This window comes from Trachurus trachurus (genome assembly GCF_905171665.1).
Source record: "Trachurus trachurus genome assembly, chromosome: 8".
Taxonomy (NCBI): Eukaryota; Metazoa; Chordata; class Actinopteri; order Carangiformes; family Carangidae; genus Trachurus; species Trachurus trachurus.
In genome coordinates, this window is record NC_139905.1 from 21,651,065 (window position 1) to 21,677,752 (window position 26,688).

Genomic DNA, 26,688 nt, shown 5'->3' on the forward strand with positions numbered 1-26,688 from the left:
CTGCACATCTCCTGCCTTTTTGCCATCATCTATCTCTTCCTCCTCTCTTTCTCTCTTTTTAACACCTAACACGTGATGTCTGCTGTGTTGCTAAAGTGAGGACAAGAGTGTATATTATTTAAATATCATCAGCCAGCTTCACTTTAAAGATGTTGTAGATGCACCGAGTTGTTGTGCTACATATGCATACATACTACATATTGTTGTTGGATAAAGTGCTCTTTGCAACCTGGTGTTTGGACCAAGGCTCAAATCAAATAAAAAGTGCAATATTACACAGTAATTGCTACATGTGTGACAGTGTGTCCATCTGTCCAGAAGATAGAAGTCACATTATCACGTCACACGAGAGGTAATGTTCCTACATTTATTTTTTATCATGTAAAATGTATACTAGCAGCTTTACAACTTGTATTTAGTTGATTGTTTTGTATCCAAACCTGTTAGTCTCAGTGGCTCTCTTGTTAATATCTGCAGCTCTCCATTCTCACCCCTCTGTCCTCTCTCTCCCACTCTCTCTCACTCATCCTCTTCATACCACCTCTCTCTCTCTCTGAATTAATGAGTAAATCGGTCGATTAGGTAAAACTGCATGCTAAGGATGATGACTGTACTCTTCAGCAAATTAAACACAGTGACCACTCACATGCACCTAGTGTAGGCATTCGAGTTCCACATTTCTTAAACTTATATCTCCATACCCTTGGTTATTTTCTTGCTGTCTGACTCAAAGCAGCAGGTAATGTTTGTGGAGGAGTTAGTGAGAGAGAGAGAGAGCGAGAAGGAGAGAGACACATAGTTGATGTACAGCACAGGAGTTATGTGTGTGCGTGTGTGCATGTGTGTGTTGGCTGGACATGTTCATCAGTTGCCTGTTCAGGTCATTTTGTGGAGGTAGATGTACTTCTGCCATAAGAGGAAACTACTGTAAAGGTCCTCCACACAGACACACACTGAAATAGAAGAGAGGGGACGGTTTTGTCGTTTGTGAACATTTAAATCACGGCTGACCGATTTATCGTATTTTCATCATCATCACGATATGACATATGACATTCAGTGTCCGATTAGATTCAAAGACTCAATCATCAATCATGATGATGTCATTGTTAATCCACCATTGGACAACGACTGTAATAGATGTTCATAGTCCCCTGAAGATGAATCTTGATGATTTTGGTGATCCCTTCACTTTGCATCTACCATTATTATACACACACAACTGCAAGGAGCGACGTCATTGCATGCACTTAGACAGCACACAGACTCAGTGGGGAGGGAGGGAGCTAGCTGGTAAAACAGATCTATACCACCTCATCACTGTGTTGGGGTTCCTGAAATATTTTGATGGGCGAATGTGTTTTAAAAACTAATTCTGAAGCTGTGCTCACTCTTGTCCTCAAGTGCAGTGTAGCCACAGTCTAACCTCTTGGGTTAAACAGCACCTGGTCAGGTGACAGGTCTCTCTACTGTCAGTGCATGTGCTCTGAGGCCTGACAGCCAGAGAAGGGGACAAAGATTAGTGTGTTCATCGAGGTGTTGTGTTTACACGAATGCTGATGCTCATGTAGATTGATTTCACCTGGGTGTGTATAGAGATGAAACCTTTCTTCCATTGGCAGCAAAAGCTGGGGGTTAGTGAGACTTAGACAAGGGGCCTCAGAATATATACAGTTTTGGCAAGGCTGCAACAGTCAAGACAACCCCAGCAGAAGGCTGTGCTCTGTGTGAGAGACAAAAAAGGACAGTGTGCCATTAGCTCATCTATACCAACCCACTGAAAGATAACTTTTCAAAAAGAGTTTGTCTCTTCTAAATTTGTTTGTACTGTGAACACAGCTGAGATCTTAGCTCGGTCTAAATTTTAGCTCAGTCTTGGTTTTTAGTCTGTTAGTTTGTTGTGATTTGTCAGATAATATCACAGCTATAATTTATCATTTTTCAGGATTTGACCATATGTGGACCGGCTATGTACGATGTTCTAGTGTTTAGACAGTGCAGACAGAAGATCAAACGGCAAAAGGATTAAAGACAGATAAAAGACTGATGAACCACTTAGACACAGTGAAATGGAAGGAAAAAGACAGAGAGACAGGAGGGACGGAAATGGAGAGAATGAGATGGTGAATGAAAGACAGTGAGAGGGATGCAGTGAATGAGACGGAGGGATATGGAGTGAATGAGAGAGAGGATAAGGGTGGAGGTGTTAGCTGGACCACATAAAATCATCTTGTGCCAGAAATTTTTCACGGCCCTGGCACAGAGCTGAAACTGAAATCAAACGGAGTGTGAAGGCAGCCAGACTGTAGTATCTTCTAAAAAGACTGAATTTATTGTTTTGTAACTCATACTTCTTTACATTTTTTAATTGAGTATAACATTGGACACCACAGGGGATGCATTAGAAAGTGTCCTCTTATCACCAGCCTCAGTCTGTTTGCAACATGTTTCCTGGCTTGATGAAGATGCTTATTTTCATGTGTCAGAAAATCCTGTTTTAACCGTCACACTTCCATGACTCAGAACTGAATTAGTTATAAATTCATTACATTGTATCTTTATTCATATCATTTTGAAGTAAATACTAATTTAAACTCTATACTCGTATATTTTTTTTTCCAGCTGACCCTGTTTGCCTTTCTCTTGCTGGGGTTGTAGAGTTTTGCCACTCTTCGCCTCACTGTTGCTGTAATGAACTGGGGTGATAGTTGCTGACCAAAATCCAAAGTATTCCCAAACTGAGGTTTTCTGATTGCTCGGAATGCAAATAACTCCCGCAAGCAGGGTTGTAAACTCTCATCATCTCAAGCCGTCATTCCCACATGGTTATTGTAGAAGTAGCAGATGCATTTCATTTTCAGTCAACAAAACTTACACTGAGTGACTCGTGTCCATCAGCCAGTGCATTCAGTGTACGTAGCACTCCAGGCCCATGTGAGACTAACAACCAGTTGGGAACATCCTTTTTTCCTGCTGTAATGGAATATTCAGTTTCACAATCTAATGTTTGTTTTCTTGATTGCAATTTGGCTATATAATTGAATTCAGGATGTTGTTGAATGGACTGCACATGCCTGGAAGCCACATTCACTCATTTACATGTGTGGTTTTATCACACGTAGTGTGACACACACTCACATTTTGAAACACAGACTGGAGGAGCCTTGTCGAACCACAAATCCAACTTGCTCCACCTCCTGAACTGCAGCCCTACTTCTCATGTGTGCACAAACACAATCCTGATGATGATGATGATGATGGCACACTGAAAATTTAGTGAAACTCTGGGCTTCAAGATCAAGATTTGCTTTACTGTCATTTCCCAAAGTATTTACATACAAAGTGAAGTGACATAGTCATTCAATAGTGTCTATCATCTCCTGTTAACTTAAGTTACTCTGTTATGTCAATGCAAATACAACCACAACAACTACAATTGCAAAACTGTCACTTAGCTTTAGTCTAGCTATAGAGGAATATGACTGTCACCATGGCTATGCATTCAGTGATGACATTTATTTTATGGAAAAGCCAAAAAAAGTCTTAAAACAATACATACACATAGCTGTTGCTGAGTGGTTATGTTGAATCTGGCAGAAATAACTGACACTGGTGAAACAAAGGAAATGCATACAGGCGCTTTGGATACTGATACAGAAACAGAACCTCCCGAAAAATTAAATGAGCTAAACAAGACATGAATGACAACAACTTTAAAGGAATACCTGGAAGTACAGTAAATTGATCAATACTAGCCATCATTCAGGTGTAGATAACCCCATCTACAAACAAGCTTTGAACACTATGCATTTCAGCTGTCAGTGTCAACTAACAGTTGTGTTTGCGTGATGAGTGCAAAAAACACTTTTACTGTGTATCCTGAGAAGAATGAAAGGATATAAAAGTGTCTCTCTTTGCTTTGTGCTCTGGGTGACTCTGAAATTAAAAATACAGCAAGGCCACATGAAGAACAGATGGACACTGTTCTCAGTCACACACAAAGACAAAACAAACATGAATAGGATAGAAAAATGAAGAGAATTGTTCCATAACCTCCTGTGCTTTTTCATAAGAGCACGACAGTTCTTTTGAAAATCCTGGCATCAAAGAACTACAATTTGAAAGGGCACTTTTGTGAAAGTGTAATTGATTGTTTTGTTTTGTTTACACCTGTTTCTTACTTGTCTTACGATCATCACCTACTGAAGGTCACAGTTTGCCTGCCAAGTGAAATCCTCTTGTGTTTCTCCCATAAAAAGACACACTGTAAGAACTTGAAAAAAAAGGTACAGTAGATGTAGAGATGGAGGAGGAGAAAAGAGAAGAAGAGAGGATGGATTGATGGATAAAGAGAGAGAGAGAGAAAGAGGAGGAGTGATATGGGTGTGCTGACTCACTCTGACCCTTCTCCCTGCTTCACCAGTGGCATCATGGGTATTTATACATTGGCGTAGGCTGTTCAGCCCCCTTATATAAGCCCTTACACACACATACACAGGGGGAGGTGCCCAAGGTGAATGGCATGTTTTGTTCAGATTATTGACTTTCTTCGTCGTGCTTTCTCGTCTTTATCATCCTGCTCCTCTTCTTCCTGTGGTCCTCCTGTTGCTTCTTCTTTGAGTCTTCCAACCCGTTCATCAGGATGTTCCCGTTCCACTCAGACAGTAGGAAGAAACAGAAACAACAGTAGTCTGGCTTGCCCAGACCTCTCTCCATGCTGTTTAAACACTGTGCCAGGTCTGTATCAGATCGGCATCCACTGCTTCCATTAGCAAGCAAACAACTTCTCCTGTCGCTCACAGAGCAACCAGGCCTCCAGCACAACGTGTGCAGGGGAAGTCTGTTATTCTCAATGGAAGGTGTGGCTGACCTCGACTGCACAGTCCAGGTTTTAAACAGGTTTTGTGTTCAAACTCCATCTCATACTGTCATTGTTGTTGAAAAATCAAAAGCAAAGCTGGAGGAGCCTCCCACATCATTTGGATCCCGTTTGGGGGGAAGTGTGGCTAATTAAAGGAACATGAGACAAGGTGATCAGACTGAAACTGTGTGTCCATAGACTGAAATAGAGATGGGGAAATGGTTACATGGACTCATTCGTGGCAGCAGCAGTTCGCTGTGTGTTACAGTAACTCCCACAGCAAGTTCATGTCATCCACATGATTTGATGCATATTTTCAATTTGCTCCAAAAAAATCCACAAAGATGCTTTTATATTTGGCTGAGGTTTCTCTATCAAAAAAACAAAAACAAATATGACACTCACAGTGAACCAATCACAGCATACTTAACATGAAGCATCTGAAGCTTCTGCTCCACTGAAAATTTGACAAAAAATAAAAGATTTTTTAAATGCAGCAGATGGAAACATCAGATTTATGTGGAGGGGTGAGGAAATGTTTGCACCATTTCTCAAATTAATACATACAAAAACAAATACCATATTTCCACCACATTGCCTACACTGTTTTCCACCATATGAGGTTTGACTGGCACTCATTTATTTACGTCATCTGGTTGTGTTCTCCTTTTCTGCAATGCTTTAATAGCAGCCAGCTGGAAGATTAGTGGCACCAGTTTATCTGAATTCACACAACTCTTAATATTTTCTAGTTCGAGGAGCCTCTGGGAATAGCAAATGCTGCCATGCTAATTGCGGTGAATGTGCAGTTGTTTGTGATCCAATCAGAGTGAAGACGCAGGTGTGTGGTACATTCAATCATAAGTTGCTTTGCACAGATGCAGTGTAACTTATCAGTTTCTGTCAGTCATTATCCAGTCAGCCACTGAGATACACTAGTTAGATAGTCAGTTGTAGCAGGTATTCAACCAGTGAGGACTATGTGTCTGTGTGTGTATATGAAATACTATAGGTGATGTGCTACTACTGCTATAGATGAATAAATATGACTAACTAGAGAGCTGCGTGTCGTAGCATTGAACCTGGCTGCTGAATCTGGGACATCACTGTACAGCATGTCACTGGGTCTCGCATGCACAGACAAACGCACACACATTGGCAGCTCATTAGAGGGAAAGGCTATGTACAACATCAGTGTTCTGCCAGCATTTCATAAACAGAATATACTGGAATGAGGAGAGGAGAAGAGAGGAGCGGAGCAGAGTGGGGGACAAGGGAAATTAAGAAATGAAAGAAAATAAATATAGCCTACACATTAACATTGCTCCATTACTCCAACATCGTAAAGGTTCAGTTTATATAGGAGTAAATATTTAAGAACAGCAATTTTCCTGTTTGCAGTTCAGCTCTTTTTGAATTTTGAATAAATGAGAAAGAGTTTTTCATTCTGAAAGAAGTAGTCTGTCCTCAGCAAAAGATGATAGACTGTTATTAGGGCCACGGGCAAAGCCCGGGCACTACTGTTATTGTGTGGATTTTTTCCTAGTTATTATTTTCTTTCTTCATCTTCCGGACGACTTTCGATTCGCAACTAGTCCTGCAACTCGAAGAGTTGCAGGACATATTATATATCAAAACGTGCGGCTTGATCGGGATCGGTGGGCTATTACTTTTCTCAACAGTTTATGAATTTTTCGCGACGTAAGTCGCGAAAAACTGCGCAAAATTTTTGCATGTAAGTCAATGGGACGGGCGGAAAAAAAAGACCGAAAAAGACCAATCATTGGAGTTTAACAAACGTCTACTGCTCAGGCATACTTTCACCTAGAGACTTCATTTAAACTTTAAACAGTAGACACAAGTCTTGTGTATTGGCGTATTACTCCACGTTTTGATAGGTCATATAGTTTTTGATCAATCCCTGTTCAATGACCATGATCATTTTTGGAGAAATTATGAGATTATAATGGGTGTGTATTGGACGGAATGTTCGTGTCAGAGTGCGTGACATCATCGGTTAGAGTGGGAGAGATGCCAGAAAAACTCCAGATTTTTTCTCTTTCCAAACTCCAAACGGCCACAATTTACACTCCACACACATAATTTTTTCAGAATTTGTAAGACAAACTTGTTATCTCTCTTATCATCTGCTCAAAATATCAGAGAGACTTACAGAATTTAAACTCTGAGCCTCTAAGTGCGGCCACGTCTGTCTCTGCTCCTCATTGAGTCCAATACAAATATTTTCTGAGAGAAGCAGAACGGACCGATGTTTTAAAACTGCCAGCGTCGCCAAAATATTTACTGTAGAATCACCAAATCGTACCAAAATTTTCAGTAAGTCCTTAGAGCAACGTTGATCTGTGTTTTGTTCTGATAGGAGTTACCGTTTTGTCATGCTAGGCCTAAATGTGAGACCGGTGCAGAGGCAGAAAATGGCTCTTTTTCTCCACGTTTCTGTCTGTCTCAGCCTGCGGGGGCCCCTATCGCCGTGGTAACCTCTTTGATCCTCAGGCCAGAGCTCGTTAACTTCATAAACAATCCACCTGGCGCTCGTTTAAATGTTTATAAACACAGACACAGCTAAATCAGACTGACACAGGATGCAGCTACTAACTAACTATGTGTCAAGTCAGTCACACACACACACACAGACTCTAGAGCCAGCTTCATGTGATTACAGTCACACACACACACACACACACACACACACACACACACACACACACACACACACACACACACACACAGTTAACCTAATATGGTTACAGCTCCTCCATATCAGTGCTTATAGAAAGATGATCATGTGTCTGTCTGATCAGCTCTGTCTTGACCTTAAGATCGTGGGTTTGATTCCCATGTTGACAGAGATGGCACAACCCGCAGTAGCTCCCGTGGCCCATTCAAAATTTCCCGAGAGGAAATTTTCTAGTTGTTCTTACTGTAATGTAATAGGTAGGCGCTGTGTCAGTTTGAGCCCCTCCCCATCTCTCCACACTGTATTGATATATAGAGAACCTGATGGGAGGATGGTATTGATTGACAACCAGTCGTCGTTACATAATAATGTCATGTGACTATTCGGGAGGGATAGAGCTAACATGGGACACTTCAAAGTGACAGAGCTGACAAAACTGGTTCCAATTAGTAGTCACGTGTGTGTGTTTCAGTGTGTGTGTGTGTGTGTGTGTGTGTGTGTGTGTGTGTGTGTGTGTGTGTGTGTGTGTGTGTGTGTGTGTGTGTGTGTGTGTGTGTGTGTGTGTGTGTGTGTGTGTGTGTGTGTGTGTGTGTGTGTGTGTGTGTGTGTGTGTGTGTGTGTGTGAGTGCGTGCGTGCGTGCGTGCGTGCGTGCGTGCGTGCGAGGGAGTGGAGCTGTACCACTATATAAGTGTGCTGGATTAAAAATACACAAAAGCCTCATGCAAGTACAAGTAGAACTGCTCGACTGCAGCAGACAATAATTTTCTAAATCACTGGTTTTTGATAAAGGAGCTTCAGTTTCATATTCAAGTGACGCCAAAATATTCTTAAAACAAATATGGCACATGATCCTTTAGGCCCGCATCACTTAGTTATGAATAAGCAACTGAACCTAAAAGTAATGAGTGGATCATATCACCGGAGCTGCAACTAATGATTGCGTCCATTATATTACTCATCAATTTGTTGATTTTTTTTTTTTTTTTGTCAATGTTATTTCAGAAAATATTTATAAAAAAAAAGCTAATTATTGTTTCACAAAGCCTGGGGGTGCTGAAATCAAATTATTAGGTTTCATAGTCCAAGACTAAAATCATTCCGTTTTCTATCAACGCATTACAAAGAAGGAATGCAGCAAATCCTCACATTCAGGGGCTGGAACGAGGCAAAGATAAGGACAGACTGATGTGGACGACTGAAGAGGCTGCGCATGCAGTGGCATGTCCTCCTTTGGGGGGAAAAAGCCTCTTGAAAAACACTGGTTTTGGGTCAACATGCTAACATGTTAATGCTTGCCTAGCAGTAACTTAGGTCACAAAATTACAGAGAAAGAGAGAAAATGAAGGAAAAGTATGTGAGTGAGTCAACAACCAAGCAGCTGCAGAAATAAGATTAATCTAACATCAGTTGAACAGTAAGGCTGGTTGTTGACAAGGTCTCGTCGAAGAGCTAGCAGCATACGGCTGGCAGTAATAATAGTAGCTCATGGTGGCTGATTATGTAACTTATCACTCAGCCAGTGTTTCAGGTAGACGCAACAGGTGCATTACATGGCTGCTTACCTCTGCAGCAGCCCAAGTCTCAGCCACAGTGATGAAACAGACAGAGAGAGAGGGAGCGATGGAGACAAGAAAAAGAGACAGATGGACAGAGAAAAGACATGATAGGAAGAGAAAGATGTGGAAGACATATTTGTATATCTGTTCAATTATCTGTGTGTGTGTGTGTGTGTGTGTGTGTGTGTGTGTGTGTGTGTGTGTGTGTGTGTGTGTGTGTGTGTGTGTGTGTGTGTGTGTGTGTGTGTGTGTGTGTGTGTGTTATCCATGGATATTTAATAAATAATGGAGGAGTATGCAGGGTGCCAGCTGCACCAGAATCAGACTGAGATCAGTACACAGAGGGCATCAAGAGGGCATGGTGTGTGTGTTGGGATTGTTTCTTAGTTTGACTAACGGCCCCATCATGATGTAATGAAAATATTTGAGAATTTGAATATGAAACTTGTCAGTAACAGGCAGATGGGGATGGAGGAGTAGGATGAAGACTGTGGTGTGGTGAAGGCTTTAAGGAAGATCTGGCATGGCTTGTGGGCTCAGCAGACCCCGGGGGGACACTGTGACAGATGATCGACAGAGAGAGACAAAAAGAAGGAGAGAGGGAGTGTGGGTCACGGAAAATGAGAAGAAGCGAGCATACAGAGCAAGAAGCTGTTCAGAGACATGTGACAGGAAGAGGGGTGTTTGAGGTGTGGTCCTACTCCTCATCTTCAGCTTGATTATCTCCATTCAAATGATGTGGAGTTGAGACTCTGCCAGGATACAGAGGATTGTTTTTTTGTTTTTTTTGGGGGGGGGGAGTGTCTAGTTGAACTACACAGGAAGTTAAAGCCCCTGTACAGACTTTTCACTTAGTGTTGATTTTGGCGGCCCCTGTGGACAAAAGCGGCGGAATGAAGACTGCATTACCCACTGTCATGAAGATGTTTGTCTGGCCGGTGCATGTAGATTTGTTTTGGAAACGTTGGAAAGAAGATGGGACTTGCTTCTTTTTTTTTTAGCAGCGTAATGTATCTATTCGTATCGTTTCGTCAGTGGTCCGACCTGACCATGCCTTCCAGAGGTATAGAATTAGACTACTTAGAAATAGCGTATCTTCACACTGATGGGCTCATTTGCTGTTGTAGGTAACAGAGACCAGCAGAAACCATGCAGAGACTTTTGCGTATCCAGTTAAAAGCAGGAGCTTTAAGCTTGAAGTTTTCCTCACTACATTTATCTGACAGCTGGCGTTATACGTTCAGACAAAGATTTTACAAAACATAATACATTGTTAAAGCTTGTCTGTCTGTAAACTAGATACAACTGTAGCTCCAGCTACTCATCCAATTTTGCATTGGTATTAAAAAGCTTTTTATGTCTAATCATGTAACACTCACAGCCAGTAAGTGTGTGAAAAAAAAGCTCCATCTCAACTGAATGCCATAGTTAAAGCAGAAGTGAGTGATCCGGTCGTTTTCGCTAATGCTGCGTTCCAGGCAGGCTTTTGAAATCGTGAATTACAGCTTCAAGTCGCAACTTACGACTTTGTAGCGTTCCAGGCAACCCACTCGTGTTTTTCCGACCTGTTTTACCGGTGAAAGTCACTATAACGGCCACTCGTAACTTCCGACCGGTGAACTCGTACCAGATCGAACTGGTACCACTTCACGGTCGGAAAAATACGAGTTTCCTTGAACGCACCATAACAGTCCTCGTCGCTACGTCACCACATTCACGGCGTTCCTTGGCTGCACACACAGCCCTGCATGCCGTTCTCTCTCCTCATTGGATAAAAACTGTAGGATACGATAAATGTTTTCTCCTCGGCTCAGAGCAGAGCAGAGGGACTGAGAGACCCGTGTTTCAGTCCAAACACTCTATGTAAGTGATTGCTGTCGGAAGATATAACTATTTAAGACTTATATTAACACAAATATATCACTCACTTCTGCTTTAATGAATTACTAATAATATTATGATGACATATACAATTGAAACATCAACAAGCAAAAAACAGCCTTTTGCTTTAGACACACTACCTGCTTATTGTCACTTTTACAGGATAGCCAAAAGACCATGCAACTGCTGCACCTACCTACCAACGTGTCATATCAGATCACATCTGTCTGTGCTGTTCAGCCCTCTGTTAGCGCTACCTGTTAGTCTGGCTTGGTGAGTTGGATTAAGTCGCCTGTCTTTTTAAATCTTTACCGTTACAAATAGATGTGTAGTATCAGCTGAACAGATGTAGAATTGAAAGAGGTGGAGTGATGGTGGTGGTGATTAGAGTGGGTGAGAGTTGGGACTTTGATTAACGTGAGAAAAGGTGGGCACACTTCATTTCTGTCAGGGTGTGTTTTTTTGTTATAAGGTATTGTTTGTTTTGGCCCAAGGGTATTATCGTAATAGAGACAGATCTGTGTGTGCATGTGTGTGTGTGTGTGTGTGTGTGTGTGTGTGTGTGTGTGTGTGTGTGTGTGTGTGTGTGTGTGCGCGCGTGCGTATGTGTGTTTTGGTCAGGGATTTGGCAGTAGCAATACTCCAAAAGAACAGTTGCCTTGAAGCAATATGTGCACACGGTTCTCACCGTTATATCTCTTCCTCTATCTCTATCCCTCCCCCCTCACTCTGTGTATTCAATCTGTGATATCATGGGAATGAGTGGGTGGTCTGTGTGTGTGTGTGTGTGTGTGTGTGTGTGTGTGTGTGTGTGTGTGTGTGTGTGTGTGTGTGTGTGTGTGTGTGTGTGTGTGTGTGTGTGTGTGTGTGTGTGTGTGTGTGTGTGTGTGTGTGTGTGTGTGTGTGTGGTATCATCACAGTGAGTGGGTGGTGTGAGGATATTGCGTGGGAGTGAAGTACCATTGAGGTGCACATGATTTGCGTGTGTGTGAGTTGGAGAGGAAGTCTTTGTATTAATTATAACCTCTCTGATCAGTGTAGAGATGACAGTAGAATATAATCAAATAGAATGTGATAGAAAAGCCGTACACAACACAATAGAGGAGACCACTTATTACAGTACCATGAAAATATCATGTAATCATATTTTGAAGATGGTAAAATAAGAAGTTGTGTTCTCCACCAATCCCTCATCTAAACTGTGAAAAGTGAAAAAGTCAGGATGTGCTTATTTAACTGTGATTATGAAATTCCTTAATGCTTCTGTGATCATACTTCCCCAACCTTCGAGTTCAGTTATGCAAATTCTCAGTATTCAGTAGTAAGTATTATTTTTTAAAGAGACAGCCTTCACTGTGAAGAAGTTGGAAGAAGTTCAGAGCCTTTACCGAAGTGAAGTAGCAATACTGCAATCTAAAAATACTCTGTTACAAGCACACACACATTTTTGCATCCAAAGTAGGCATCTACCAAATATTCTCTGTATCAACCACAAGTTTCAAATCTGATTAAAAATGTAAGTATTTTCAGTGAAAGTGTGAATGCTGGGATTTCTACAATGAGATTACCTTGAATTGTACTTCTGTGCTTGGGTTAATTAAATGTGTACATAAGTGTGCAGAATAAAGTCTTTTGACACTTTGACATTTTCAACTAAACATGAATTTCAGTCCTCAGCATTGGGTTGGTATTTTACAGCCAGTCTGATGGAATAAAATGTTTGTGTGGTTTTTTGGGTTGTTTTTTTGACATTTCCTGACGGTAACTGTACAGTCATTATGTTTCTCAGGGGGTTCAGCTTAGGGTTCTTGCTGTTATTGATTAACATGCAGATCGTTATCAATTAATGTCGGAAAAAATGTCTGTTGCATTTTTCTAAGTCCAAAATGATGTGATGCTTTTGAACATTTTGTCCAACCTATGGTCCGAAATCACAATGCCACACATTTAGTATTTCTAATTTAAAACACGACAGTTTTACAGTATGTTTCTGTCAAGTCACGTAACTGGTAAGGCAAAGAAAATCTTGCTTTTAATGGAGTTATACAATACAGACAAGCAGGTTTTGCAAGATTTCAGTTTTTCTCTCCTTTGGTGTTACAGTAGAGCAAGTTGAGTCAAGCTCGCATTATTATTTTCAGTTGTCGCTACATAACCTGTCTTGGCTGCTGCTATCATCAAAATCTTTGCTGTTCGGTACATTTACAGCACTTGCCTCTCTCCCTCTCTGTCTCTATCTCTCTCTATGTAATCATGAGGACTGTGTATGTGTGTGAGATGTGAGATATTTTTAGCCTCCTATGTCGGTCTTGCCTGTCAGTGGAGCTGACATTGATCAGGGTGGAGTTGACAGGCTTGCTATGCATTGAAGCTGTCACATGTTTGTGCACTGCTGATTGTTACCAACCTGAAAAGCGGAACCATGTTATGCTTTTCATCCTGTGTAGATTCTGTACAGGCTTTCTTTGATCTCCCGTGTGTGTTGATGTGCATATTTGTTATTTCCAACAAATCTGTGCCCAGGGAAAAAAGCGCTAAACTAAACCTTGACTATTATGCAAATGCTGATTTTTTTTTTGTCCTGTTCACAGCCAATGAACAGGGAATTTTGTTAATAAGAAGTCATTTTTGGGTACAGTACATACTGTACAAAATGAAGTTAGATCATCTTGCATTACATTGTAGACATTTAGAAGGTGCTCTTATCCACAGTGGCTGACAATGAGTCAGCGGTGCAGGAGTGACAATAAGAGTGTGTGGGTGTTAAGAGAGAAGCACAACATCCCTCTGTACATTTACCACTCCTAAAGCTTTTCATAGGTTAAGTAAGTGCTGTGTCTAACCGCTCGGAGACAGCAAAATAACTCCGCTTTTATCGAGCCTCCAAATCAGATTTAATTTAGCTTGAACTTGACTTATACTTTTATGTTAATTCAGAAACGCACTTTAACATTTTAAAGTCTACAAAGTCAGCCAGCAGCACAGTGCATACAGAAAGTCACCATATGATGTAATGTACATAGGAGTGGGATTACATTCTGTCACTATAGATGGTGAGCACACTTCCACATGTCCCAGATACAATCTGTCTGTAAAATGTTCAGCTCAACTCATTCACACCACAGCTGCTTGACACAAATACAGTGTGATTCCCTTTACGGTAAAAAAATATATTACTGCTAATTATATATGCATACAACATATTGCAAATATTCTTATTAAAACACATGAGACCGGCGTTGGGTCTACTGCTAATGAATGTCTGTGTACTGATTTCTGGCACTGGAAGACTCTGCAGAATACAAACGCCATTCATCATGATGGTGGTGTGAGTTTAACAACCAGGCCGGAAGATTGCTTTAAAAAAAAAAAATCCTCATCATGAATACCTTGCACACAGAGCTCCGATGTGTAAAGATTTTTACTGAGGCAACTGTCAATAAATATTCTCTCTCTTTTCCTCTCTGCAGTGTGTTGTTTCGTGGTTCACAAACGCTGCCATGAGTTTGTCACTTTCTCCTGTCCAGGAGCTGATAAAGGACCGGCATCAGATGTGAGTACAAATAAATGAATCATTTTAACTCTACGGCTGTGAGATTGAATAGTGAAAGACATATGAGCGCAAGTGAGACACAGAAATTGCACAGACATTTCCAGCTCATGAGCCCCGATCACCTGTCACCACCAGTGTTACGGTTGAGCACCCATCTTTTTCTCTCTTCTCATTTTCTGTTTCTTGTCTTGCATTCAAGAATATTCTGTTAAAAATAGTGGGATCAATGTTGACCAAAGAAATGTATGTATATATATATATATATATATATATATATATATATATATATATATATATACAATTATATATATAGAAAAACATCTGCGTGCTACAAAAACATCATAAACATGTATGACTGTGGTTGTGTGTTGCAGTGCATATCACAGTTTACATCAGTTAACATCAAATTAACTTCTCTGTATCCCCCTATGCATTACACACATACTGTTCACTGTAATGTTTAAGGTCAAAAGCGGTTCCTGACCTTATTTTGTTAATTCCCCTGAATGTCCTTTTCATCTCCTCATCTGCTCTTACTACAGGAAGAGCCTTTAAGTGGTACTTTTATGATTGTCTCAAGTCAAGGGGCCGAGAAGAAAAGTGTCTTTTCTCTGATTCATATTCTTAAAATGTAGCCCGGTTCTCTAAAGTATCCTATCAAGAGGATAAAATTAGTTGCCTTCTTCTCTTAAGAGCACTCTCAGGATGCCACCCTCATCCTCTCAAAAACCCAGGGGTCTCTGAGTTCCTTTGTCATGTCCTTACCTCCTTCTGGAGTGCCCTTTCAGTCTGACAAGTACACTTAGTGAGCCGCCTCCAGAGGAAATGCTGGTGCTGGCTGTTTGACTTCCTGTGGCGTATTCTGTGTAACTGATAAGTCTCTGCAGTCTCTTATCTTATCTTATTATATGTCTTTCTGACAAATATATATTTGACGTTCTTTCACCTGACAGCTTCCCTCGCCCTTTCTTACAAATAACTTAATACTGGATATTTTCTTTTTTATTCAGCAAGTAGCAGATATGTTCATTATTGGGGTCAATCTGTCAATTATCTTCTCAATTAATGAATCCATTAATTATTGGCAGCTACGTCACCACAGCCAATCACATTCATAAGTGCATTTATTACCATCTGATATCAAACACTGTTATTTTAATGATGCAGGCTACAACAGCAGTCAGTTCTCTCTGGATGTTGTTGAGCATCGTTGAGGCTAAACAAAATGCAAGATTGATTGTTTAGATTTTAAAATCCTACATTGTTAACATTAATGTTTGGCAGGGATCTTCTTTGTCATGCATTTGGCTACCAAATGTCAAACAGCAGTACAGTGTGACACCAGCAGCCGTATGTATGCATCCTATTGCTGAGTCCTTGCATTTTATTACCTCTTAAATGTACCTCGCCGGTAATGCTGTTAATACAACAGAAGTCATCAAAGAAGAATTAACATGCAGTCTTTCTTGTCACACATTACATTGTTACTTGTTTCAAGGCCCTAAAGAGATATCTGTCCCTTTGCCTACTGTCCATCTGTAGATTAAGAACCCATTGCTCCATCAGAAAGATGCAGATTTAACCCAGAAGTGTTGCTTATAATTCCCTACCCTATTGTAAAACCTTCTGCTTGGCTTTTTGAAACCAACATGTTTCAGCCTGTTCTTCGTTAGTCATCTCGATTGTCACTCTATTTTCTCCCCCCCTCATACTTCTATATTTGTCAGACATTTAACTCTCCCCTCCTTGAAAGTCTATTCCACCAGCTCTCTCTCCACCATACCTCCCTCCCTATATCTTACTCTAGTCTGTACATCCTCTATTTAAATGCCACTCCACCCAGGGGGCCCCTGCTCTTAATTACGGGGCCTCGCCACCCCCACGATGTCATTTCCTTAATGAGGTCATGGCCTTACGACCTCAGTTCCCGCACAGTGGGAATGTAGGGTAGCTCTGCTCCAAACTAGCTTCTCATTTAGACACAGGAGACAGGAGGACAGGTAGCCTCATCTTCTGATTATAGAAGAAAGTAGGTGAGGAGGGTCTCAATGCAGAGGACATATAATTGCTTCAATATGGTGTCATTTTGTAATACATAAGACAAATAAAAAAAATGATATGCAATGGAATGTCTTTTTAAAATGATGGTAAATTCTCTACATAAGTCAGGGGCAAAACATTGTTCAGTGTGGTCTTTTCCATGGAACATTACGCAACACCTGGATGAAGATTTTCTAATAATGCTGTCAGATTTAGAGCTCAACACATTGTTTTCACCCACGCACACCTGCACAGAAGTGGCTCTTTGAACTTGAAACACAGAGAGCAGAACATTTCCAGCAGTCATCAGCCCTAACTGCTTCATTTATTTTCAGCTTGATCATGCAACAGATTATAAGACAGTTTCTGGATGATTTTGTTTCTTAAAACAACGAAGCCGAGTTATTGCTGAAAAATAGCTAGTTGTGTTTTGATTTTTATTCTTGTGCTTTTTTTTTTTTTAGGTTACGTAAATCTGATTTACATTTTTCTCTGTTTCTAAGAGAAAACAACAGGATTGTAATTATCACTGAGTGATGCAGATCCTCACTTCGTAGAACATTTTCAGTTCAAATTGAATAGTACTGCTCTGCTAAAAAAGTAGCCAAAATATTTACAGATTCAAAAGATTCTTGGAGCCAACAGTGTCAGCGTGGAGCCGATACGATCATCAAAATCAGTTATTTGATTAATTTTACTAAAGGTTGGCAACAGTTTTAATAAATATTTTTGAGCCAAAAAAAGATTCCTCTTCTCAAATGTGAACATTGGCTGTTTTTATTTGCCTTCAATGATAGTAAACAGAATGTTGGGAACCTTGGGAATTTGTGACTGGCATGTTATTGATTGAAATACTTCACCGATAAACTGAGGCAAGCAATTTAGTAAGCTGTAGTTGCACTGTGTCATAATAAATTGTCTGTTAGTATTAGTGAGGTGACGTCTTTATGTGTCGCATCCATCGAGAAAACGCAAAACAAGGTGTTTTTGAAGGACAACAGAAAAATGAATCGATCGAAGGAGAAACAGTTAGCAGGAAGAAGATTTATTCAGTCTAATCTGCAACACTGTCTCAATGTCTGTATCAATCAGCCCACCACTCCCATTGTACCTCTTGCCAGTCCCTCTCTCCTCCCTCCGTCAGCTATGTATGTTTAAAAGGAGAAGTCAATTATAGATCTGGGTTAATAGAATGGTTTCCCTGTGGGAGCAGTCGAGGGATGAGATCCTCTAATGAAACCTACATTTCAGGCCCACAGCCCACTAATGGTATAGAATCCAGTGTGTGTGTGTGTGTGTGTGTGTGTGTGTGTGTGTGTGTGTGTGTGTGTGTGTGTGTGTCTTCACTGTGTTTCTGTGTTCAAGGATATCACTGCTCCAAACTAGTTTAGCAAACAATGTGAAAACAAGAATATATCTAGATTTATCTTTTAGATAACAGCTTATCTACACTTCACTTCGAATTCCAGGAATATCATGAGATTTTCTTTTTCTCAGTTTTTTTGGAGATAAATCTCAAGGGATTTAATCAGCTCTCCAGAGAAGTCAGGGAAAGCAATATTAATTCTGTTACAAACCAGAAGTGACATTTCAATAGTGATAGATATTTGTGTTACTATCTCTATCAGTGTCAGTCATTAAGGTAAAAGACTCAGGGAGTATAACCATTAAAAGCACCATATAGTTGAACAAAAGCAAAAATTCTCCAAAATAACTTTAAAAAATCTTCTTTAGTCAAAACGACATATTACCACATTGGAATCATTGATATTTAATGGTATAAGAACTGGTACAAACATTTAAAAGATTAATAACATAGATGTAGTCCTCTTTAGACATTGTAATAAGGAAGAATTATATAACTTTAACCCTCTTATAGTGAAATCTGAGGGTCTGACATCAAGGGAGCATCTTATTCATTTTCCTCTGATATGATGGTGGGATTTGTTCATGGACCATCCTTATTTAAACAGTGGGCAAGATGAGAGTAGCTGCTTATATTGCTCCTGCTACAGCTTTGCTTTTTGCGCTTTTGTTCCTCTGACATGTCAATGACAATCCATATACCTGTATGGCAGAAAATAACATATCATATGATACTATACATCCATACTATACATACTACCAATACATGTATGTATAACAAATAGTATATTCTCATTTCCAGACATTGATTATCTCTGTGTTCAGCATATGACACAGAACTGAAGCAGGAAGTTGATGGCTTCTCTCCCAATGAGTCTCTGTATGTGAGAGGCAGACGGCTTCCTGGACAGTGTAACACAAGGCTAACACATCTACACAGACCCACATTCACTGCCCTGGACAAATTATACTGTCCAGTTGAGCTAACCTGCATGTCTTTGGAGTGTGAGAGGAAATTGAAGCGCAAACACAGGAACAACAGTCAGGTTTTACCCATGTGACAGAGATGGACTTTTCCCATTGGCTATTGCTTTTTTTTTATGTCATTCTTACAAGACCATAGAGTCAAAATCATAGCACAGCCCTTAATTTATGGTGATTTATAATAATAAGTTTCACACATTTCACACAGCTATAGCCTTCAGTTTAGTGTTTTTCCTTCTTAACAAATTCAAATGATTATTTTAAAACAGTGAAGCTTAATCATTGTCAGCTGCACAAGTGAGAGTAGTCCCTAAATGATCTTATCAGAACAAGCAGATAAACATCTAGTTTGTTGGACTGGAGGGACGCCGCAATTTTGAAGGCATGTCACTCCATAGCCTTTTCTATATTCTGAGAGCCTATCTCTTTCTTAGCTGCAACAACTAAAAATATGTTTTTACACTGAATGTAAATATGAGCAAAAGTCATATATCCTGATATAATGATATATTTAACAGTGTGTGTGTGTGTGTGTGTAACCAGATGGTAAAAAAAACTGCATCAAAACCACAAGGTAACCTTTGATAGAGGAGGAGGGCTGATGACAGAGGGAGACATTGAGATTACCATATGGAGGGAAGAAGGAGAGGAATTATATTCACAGAGTGAAGAAGTCACCATCCTCCTCATCCCTCTCCTCACTCTGTTCTTCTCTCTATGTTTATCACTCCTAAATTCACTGCTTGTGTTATGCCATTACTATTATTTTTCAGTGTTTGCTTCTTGTATCTCATTCAATCAACAAGAAATCCCTTAAATAGTCTCTCACACATGAACACTTAAAGATTCCCAGAGGAAGAATTGCCTGAGGGGGATAAACACAATGGCACTTTATTTCTTTTGCAACTTCTGCTGTCTCTGTTCCATTACATTTGTTTTTGTTCTTTTTCATAGAAAAGCGAGTGTGCAGTCTGTTATTGAATCAGAGTGGGTGGAAAGACTTAAATATAATTTGAAAGATTGTCTGGAAAGGAAAAGGAAGTTACCCACTTCAGCAGAGGTATTCCATCCACTAATCAGTCTGCTGGGATGCTTTTCAGTAAAGGCACTGCTTGTACTAAGTTTATGGCTCATGGATCATCACATTAAATAAACTAAGATAAACTAAATACAGTATGAAGTCAAACCCTGACATCTGTGGTTGACAAAGCACACATTAGTGAAAGAGCCTTGTACCAAAATAATAGATGTTATGTTTTAAGGCTCTTGCTGTAAAGGAAGACAAGTACAGTTTGGCTACTTGATACTTGATTTTTTTTTATTATTATTATGCCTGTATTCAGATTTGTTTGAATGTGTAACTGGATCCTAGTGTGGTGCATTCAGATAACTGAAATTATAACTGCATGAAAACCACCTACAAAGAATTCAGGCTACAAAAACAAAGTGGACAGAGTGCACATGATGAAAGAAACTCATGTCATAATGATAAAGCTAGAAGGAAAATGCAAATAAGCCGGGCCTCAAACATCTGGTGGTTTAAGACACAGTAGTTTTAAGGTGACCTTACTCTGTGTAGGCAGGATACTGTTCGATAGTTGTCACTGTAGAAAGGTGAGAGAGTCAGTGAGTAGTAACCCACGAGGAGTGAGTGGACTAGAACACAAAATCAATAAAGGAAGGAAAAAAATGTTTTTTTTAAGTCGGTGACTGTGAGTCAAGACCCTGTCTGCCTGTCACTCAGCATCAAGATTGACATGACAAGATGTGTGTGTCTTTGTGTGTGGGGACTTGACTGATGATGTTGGCAGAGAAAGCAATGAACAGCAGAGTGGTTAATCAAAACAAAAAAAGGGAGACAAAGCATGATTACAAGAAAACAGTCAAAACAGCATGTTGAGGCATCTTGTGTTAATGTTATGTTTAGACACCTACTAACGCAGCGCATGTCATGCAGTACACTTATTTGTCCAGGTGCACCACACCGCACCATAGTCATCATGAGTGGGCTCTCGGTTAGAAAAATTAAGTGAGAAATTAAAAACAAGCATTGTTGGTAAAACAAACAAACAAACAAACAGTAAAGGGATCCAGGTTGTGCGGTGAAGTGGGGAAACGTCAGTGTAGGAGTTACAGTATTTCTGCCAAGGGGATCCATCACAGTTACCAAACATGCAAGATATTTACTGTTACTGTAATATGAATTTCAAATGAATCTTCTCATTTCTAAGACAAAAAAACATCAGCAACAAACTTCTTTTTTTTTTAAATTTCATTTAATAAAACAAGTGGAGTTTTGAAAATCTGGTTTGGTCTTTTAAAAGAAATGAACTAAATGACACTGATTTACTGTATCAGAAAAAGGCTGAGCATTAAAGGGAAGAGAAAGGGACTCAGTCACTTATTGGATATACGTACTTCATCAGGCATATTTGTAACAGTTGTGTAGCGTGGTAAACCTTTTTGACAACTGTGTTGGCATGGCACCACGTCATATCTGTCATTCTTGTGATTTGACTGATAAGCCATCAACAAAGATCGTGTTGTGATGTATAAAAGAGGAGGAGGAGGATGGTGATGTTTTTTTTGTCCCCATTAACGGTTCCTCCTTTTTTCCCCGAGTTGTTTTGTGTCTGATCTTTGATATTTCAAGGCGGATTTATTGAATCATTAGTGTTTATAAAGAAGCTGCCCCCTCTTTCACCAGCCCTCGTATTGCTCCTTGTCTGCTGTTGCTCATCACTGGAGCTTCAGCAGCACAATGTTCCCTTATTTTTCAGAGGAACAAAAAACAAGCAGGAGGTGGTCTTGTCCTTGAGAAAGAGGAGAACCGGCAGGGAAACAAACACACACAGATGCTCACGCGCAAATGCAAACACATACACAGTTATGCAAAGAAACCCACACGCCTACACACAAGCAATCGCAGGCAGCCGCACAATCATTCAGACTTAACAAGCGCACACACACATTTCTGAAGACACCTTGGGGAAGCTGGGTATAATTCCGGCAGTAGCAGCCTAAATTAAACATTATTTTCCAGGACAGGTGTTGAGGAGAGCAAGAGATCAATCAGCTCCTTTTTCTGGCTCATGAGCTGGAACAACATGAACACACACACAAGTTTACACACACACACACACACACACACACACACACACACACACACACACACACACACACACTTGACCGAATCGGTTTAAATGCAAAAATGTTCTCCTTGGCAGTAAGCACTTGTGTATTTGATGCCATCAAAGATCTTAGAAATGAGAAGATCCATTTGAAATTCATATTAACAGTAAATATCTTGTATGTTTGGTAACTGTGATGGATCCCCTTGGCAGAAATACTGTAACTCCTACACTGAAGTGTCCCCACTTCACCGCACAACCTGGATCCCTCTCAAGTGGTGTATTAGATGTTCTCACCACCCATGCGTCCATGTATGGCGTGTGTGTGTGTGTGTGTGTGTGTGTGTGTGTGTGTGTGTGTGTGTGTGTGTGTGTGTGTGTGTGTGTGTGTGTTAGCCACTGAAACAAGTGTTGAGATGCAGGTGTGGATGCCCACTGAGCCATGGCTGCAGGACTCTCTCCTTCTCTTACAGACACCTAAACTAATTCTGACTGTAACCATAACCCAATAACAAACCAAATGTAATGATCTGATCTTTCAACCCAATAAATATGGTAAAACTCAGCCACACACACACACGCACACAAACACACACACAAATATATATATATAAATATATACAAACGCACTCACACATCAGACAGAAATAGAAAGTGTTTCTGCCCTTTTTACGCCTCATATACAAATGTTTATGAAAGGGGAATTGGTACTTGAGTTTTCTCTTCTCAGCCCAAAGTACATAATATTTAAAAGAAAAAAAATCACCCAATATTGAGAATTATTTCAGATTTTAGTTTAGTGTCTCTATGCTGTTATCATATGAAGAATGAAATATTTTAGAGTCAGTGAGAAGTCTATTTATGCGTCCTTGACCCATGTCTCCATGCCTGTGCATGTGTGTGTGTGTGTGTGACCTGATATGAACTCTTGCATATATGCTGCACTTCTGTTGTCATTTAATCATTTAATTTCAGTGGGGCTTTAATAAACTTCTTGGAGAATGACTCACTACAGAGCTCGCTTGTGGCATTGCATGTATTGTGCGTACACACACACACACACACACACACACACACACACACACACACACACACACACACACACACACACACACACACACACACACACAGACACAGACACACACAATGGTCATACGTGTATCTGCCTTTGTGTACTTTCTAAATTCATATGAACAAAGGAATGCCAGTGAAACCTGCCTAGCAGAATACAGTGCAAATACCTGTATACTCACCCACAGTCACAGCATGCAACATGTGCAGTACATAAAATTATAAATACTGCATTATCCTACACAACAGTTGAGAGGATAGGTGGTAGTTGGAAAGTGATCAAGATGAATGTGTTGAAAAGAAGTAAAATGGCATTTACTGTATGAATCTCTCTTTCTTTCTCTCTTCTCTCTCCAGGATCCGAGGGCAAAGCACAAGTTTAAGATCCACACCTACTCCAGCCCGACTTTCTGTGACCACTGTGGCTCTCTGCTTTACGGCCTCTTACACCAGGGCATGAGATGTGACCGTATGTTGTCTTTTGGATTCATCATATTGCCATTAGCAGACACATGCAGCATCACTCCTTAGCCTTTACCCTTGTATCAGTATTTACAGCTAATAGGCGTAGCTGGTATTCCTGCACCAGTTGAGCCAACTCTTTGTCTACAGTAATTTCCCCTTTGCTTTTAATCATATCTTAATTGCAACTAGACTAACCTAGCACTCATCTGTAAAAGGTGTTTGTATATATCCATGGAAAGCTATTTATACCTATTTGTAGTTGCATGGTTTCTCAAAAATGATAAAACACTGCTGAGGTCAAGACTAATGTACTCACTGTTACCAGTAAGCATTACTCCTGAAAAATGTTCCATTTAACCAATTATTCCCAGAGAATCAACAGCACCAGATAAATACTGTATCTACTGTATGTGTGTGTGTTTTCCAGACTGTATGATGAACATCCATAAGCGCTGTGTGGCCAACGTGCCCAGCCTGTGTGGGACAGACCACACTGAGAGGAGAGGTCGCCTCATGATCACCGCTGAGGTCAAGACTAATGTACTCACTGTTACCAGTAAGTATATCTCAGACACACACACACACACACACACACACACACACACACACACACACACACACACACACACACACACACACACATTTAGACCGTCATCAAAAACAGATACACATTCATCCAGACATTACTGTAGAGTACCAGTCCTCTATCACCCTCTGCTGGTTGATGTGGCGGGGCTGAATGAAGTGAGCCTAAGAAATGATATTCAAAAATTACTTTAATTTACATAATAGATATTAGGTTCAAATGATAGTAGAGCAACACAAATACTCTGTATACTGTTCCGGGCCTGATTATTTCTTATTCATGTTGAAAAAAGTGTATAATCTAATGATGTTCATTGAAAAACTAATGTATGTTTGTAGACAACATGAAGGTCCAAGTTCGTGTGTTCAGCAACTCTGACATGGTAGTCATGGACGTTCATGACTGACTGAGCTGAGAATTAAAACCAGATTTATTTTAAGTACTTGTACTTTGCTGCTGTTGCATTTTGCAAATAGTATTTTCTGTTCTGCAGCCTCACCCCAAATAGCAAATCAATTTAATTGTATGCAGTTGCCATCATTCTGATATTGCTGTAGGTATCAAAGTGCAGTACAAACGAAGAACCAGGATTCTGGCTTCAGACTCCTTTATTCTGAATTGTGGAGGATCACATTAAGGCAAAAGGCCTTTGAATTATTTAATTTTCAGCCAAAGGTGGTGGACAACTTATGATAGAGTTAAATCAGGAGAATGAACGTTTTAGTTGTTAACCTTCTGCACTGACTTGGTGTATTGTGTATAGTGTGGGTGTATAGTAGTACGTCTCATTTCTTATCAGATTTCTCCCTTTACTTTTATTCTAAGATAACCATCATTTTCTGGGTCTTAATGTGTGTCTGGAAGCAACTGCATGCAGTAGTGTAATGTTATAAGGTGAATAACTGGTTTAGGATGGTTGTACCTGGCAGCCTTCATGGGCTCATAGTATTGAGTAGTATAGCTGTATTAACAGGACACAGTGTTTTGTTTAGAGACAGCCAGTCAAATATTACTCAAAATAAACACAGCTCTTCACAACTTTCAACAGATCAATTAGTTAAAATTATTCAAATTCATTGAAAACTCATAGTAGTCATGGTTTTAATTCAATGAATTTAATAGATATTGATGGAAATATTTCAAATGTCATAGAAGATGTGTTGAATGTGTTTCCTCATGTTGAAATTAATTGTTAAATGGAAAACAGTGTGACCACCCTGTAGTACCATGTGTGACCTCCAGGTGGCAGCAGATATTTACAGAACTTAGAAATTCTTTGTACCTGTCAACTCAATCACACATACTGCATACTCAAACAGAAAGTGAATGTCGTAGGATAAAATATGGTACTTTGGTGCTGATACTTTTGGATTTTGTAGAATAACCTGCATCACGTAGCACAAACTTCAAAAGCTTCTTTGGTGACATGCATGGACAGTTATCCCAAGTCTGACTACATCTACTTCTTGGTTGGGTTTCCCAGTCTCAGTCTATATACTGTAAATAAATAAACATAGGTGCTGCAAAACTGTATTCAGTTCTGCTGTTGATCAAATGTTTTCATTCCTCTCCATGTCTCCACCAAGTATTGCTGAAATGACATCTCAAAAGCACAGATGTATGTACACATGTCCATGTCTTAAATGTAAGTGGTTTTTTTTCTGCGTGGTTTTTGGGCTCCATCCACCTTTTCTTCTGTCTCTCCCACTCTCTTCTCTCTCCCTGGTTCCCACGCTTGTCGACTGATCATTAGTGGGGATTTACTGTGGGAAGTGATAAGAGAGCGGACCTATTACACACAGACTGCTAGGACAGTAGTAGAGCAGAATGTAATAGAATACATCAGAATAAAGCTCAATTATAGAAGCTGTCAAGAAAAATTATCATGTTGCTCTTAATCAGTTTAGTCGTATCTGCCTATTATGAATTCAACATCACTGTCACAGCACGCAAAATAATTATATTTTCAACATATTTAAAGTTTAATTTGAAAATATTTGTACTGATAACACAGGGGTGTTCTGTTTTACTCCTGCCCTCAGCTGCTCATGATAAAATCCTAGTTACAGTTTACCAAGAGGCACAGGTGGCGCAGTACTGATTTGTGTCCACAGGGGTCAGTGTGCAGCCATCAGCAGCCTGCTCCCTCATTGCAGTGAAGTAGGGGAAAAAAGCAGCACAGAGAGCAAATTGTAGAACCACCAGGAATTTTTCTACAGCTTAACATAACAGGAGCTGGTGGAAAAATGGCTGCTACTCTGAGAGATGCATTTGTGCTGTGGACTTTAGTCGTGGATTTAAATCAAAGCAGTTGACATGGATGTAAAGTGACACTTTATTGATCACCCATGGGGAGATCAGAGCTCAGGGTCAGTGGCAAATGGAGATTGAGGATCAGCATCTAGCTCAAGGACACTTCAGCAGGAAGGATGAGCCTACAGTAGGGCCTCAGAATCATGGTTTCCTGTTTTGAGGGGTGGGAATTTAAAGACTTAT

The 26,688-nt window shown here is 40.1% G+C and overlaps 1 protein-coding gene across 1 annotated transcript in view; it reads left to right on the top strand.

Annotated features, from left to right (window-relative positions):
• LOC310990024 (protein kinase C beta type-like) overlaps positions 1 to 26,688 on the top strand; it is a gene marked incomplete at its 3' end in the record, with an annotated part of 76,315 nt that overhangs the window by 17,344 nt on the left and 32,283 nt on the right. Inside the window, exons 3-5 of the mRNA XM_083977234.1 lie at positions 14,468 to 14,550; positions 23,499 to 23,610; positions 24,034 to 24,162. Coding sequence (XP_083833360.1) covers positions 14,468 to 14,550; positions 23,499 to 23,610; positions 24,034 to 24,162 — 324 coding nt within the window. The remainder of the gene's footprint in view (positions 1 to 14,467; positions 14,551 to 23,498; positions 23,611 to 24,033; positions 24,163 to 26,688) is intronic.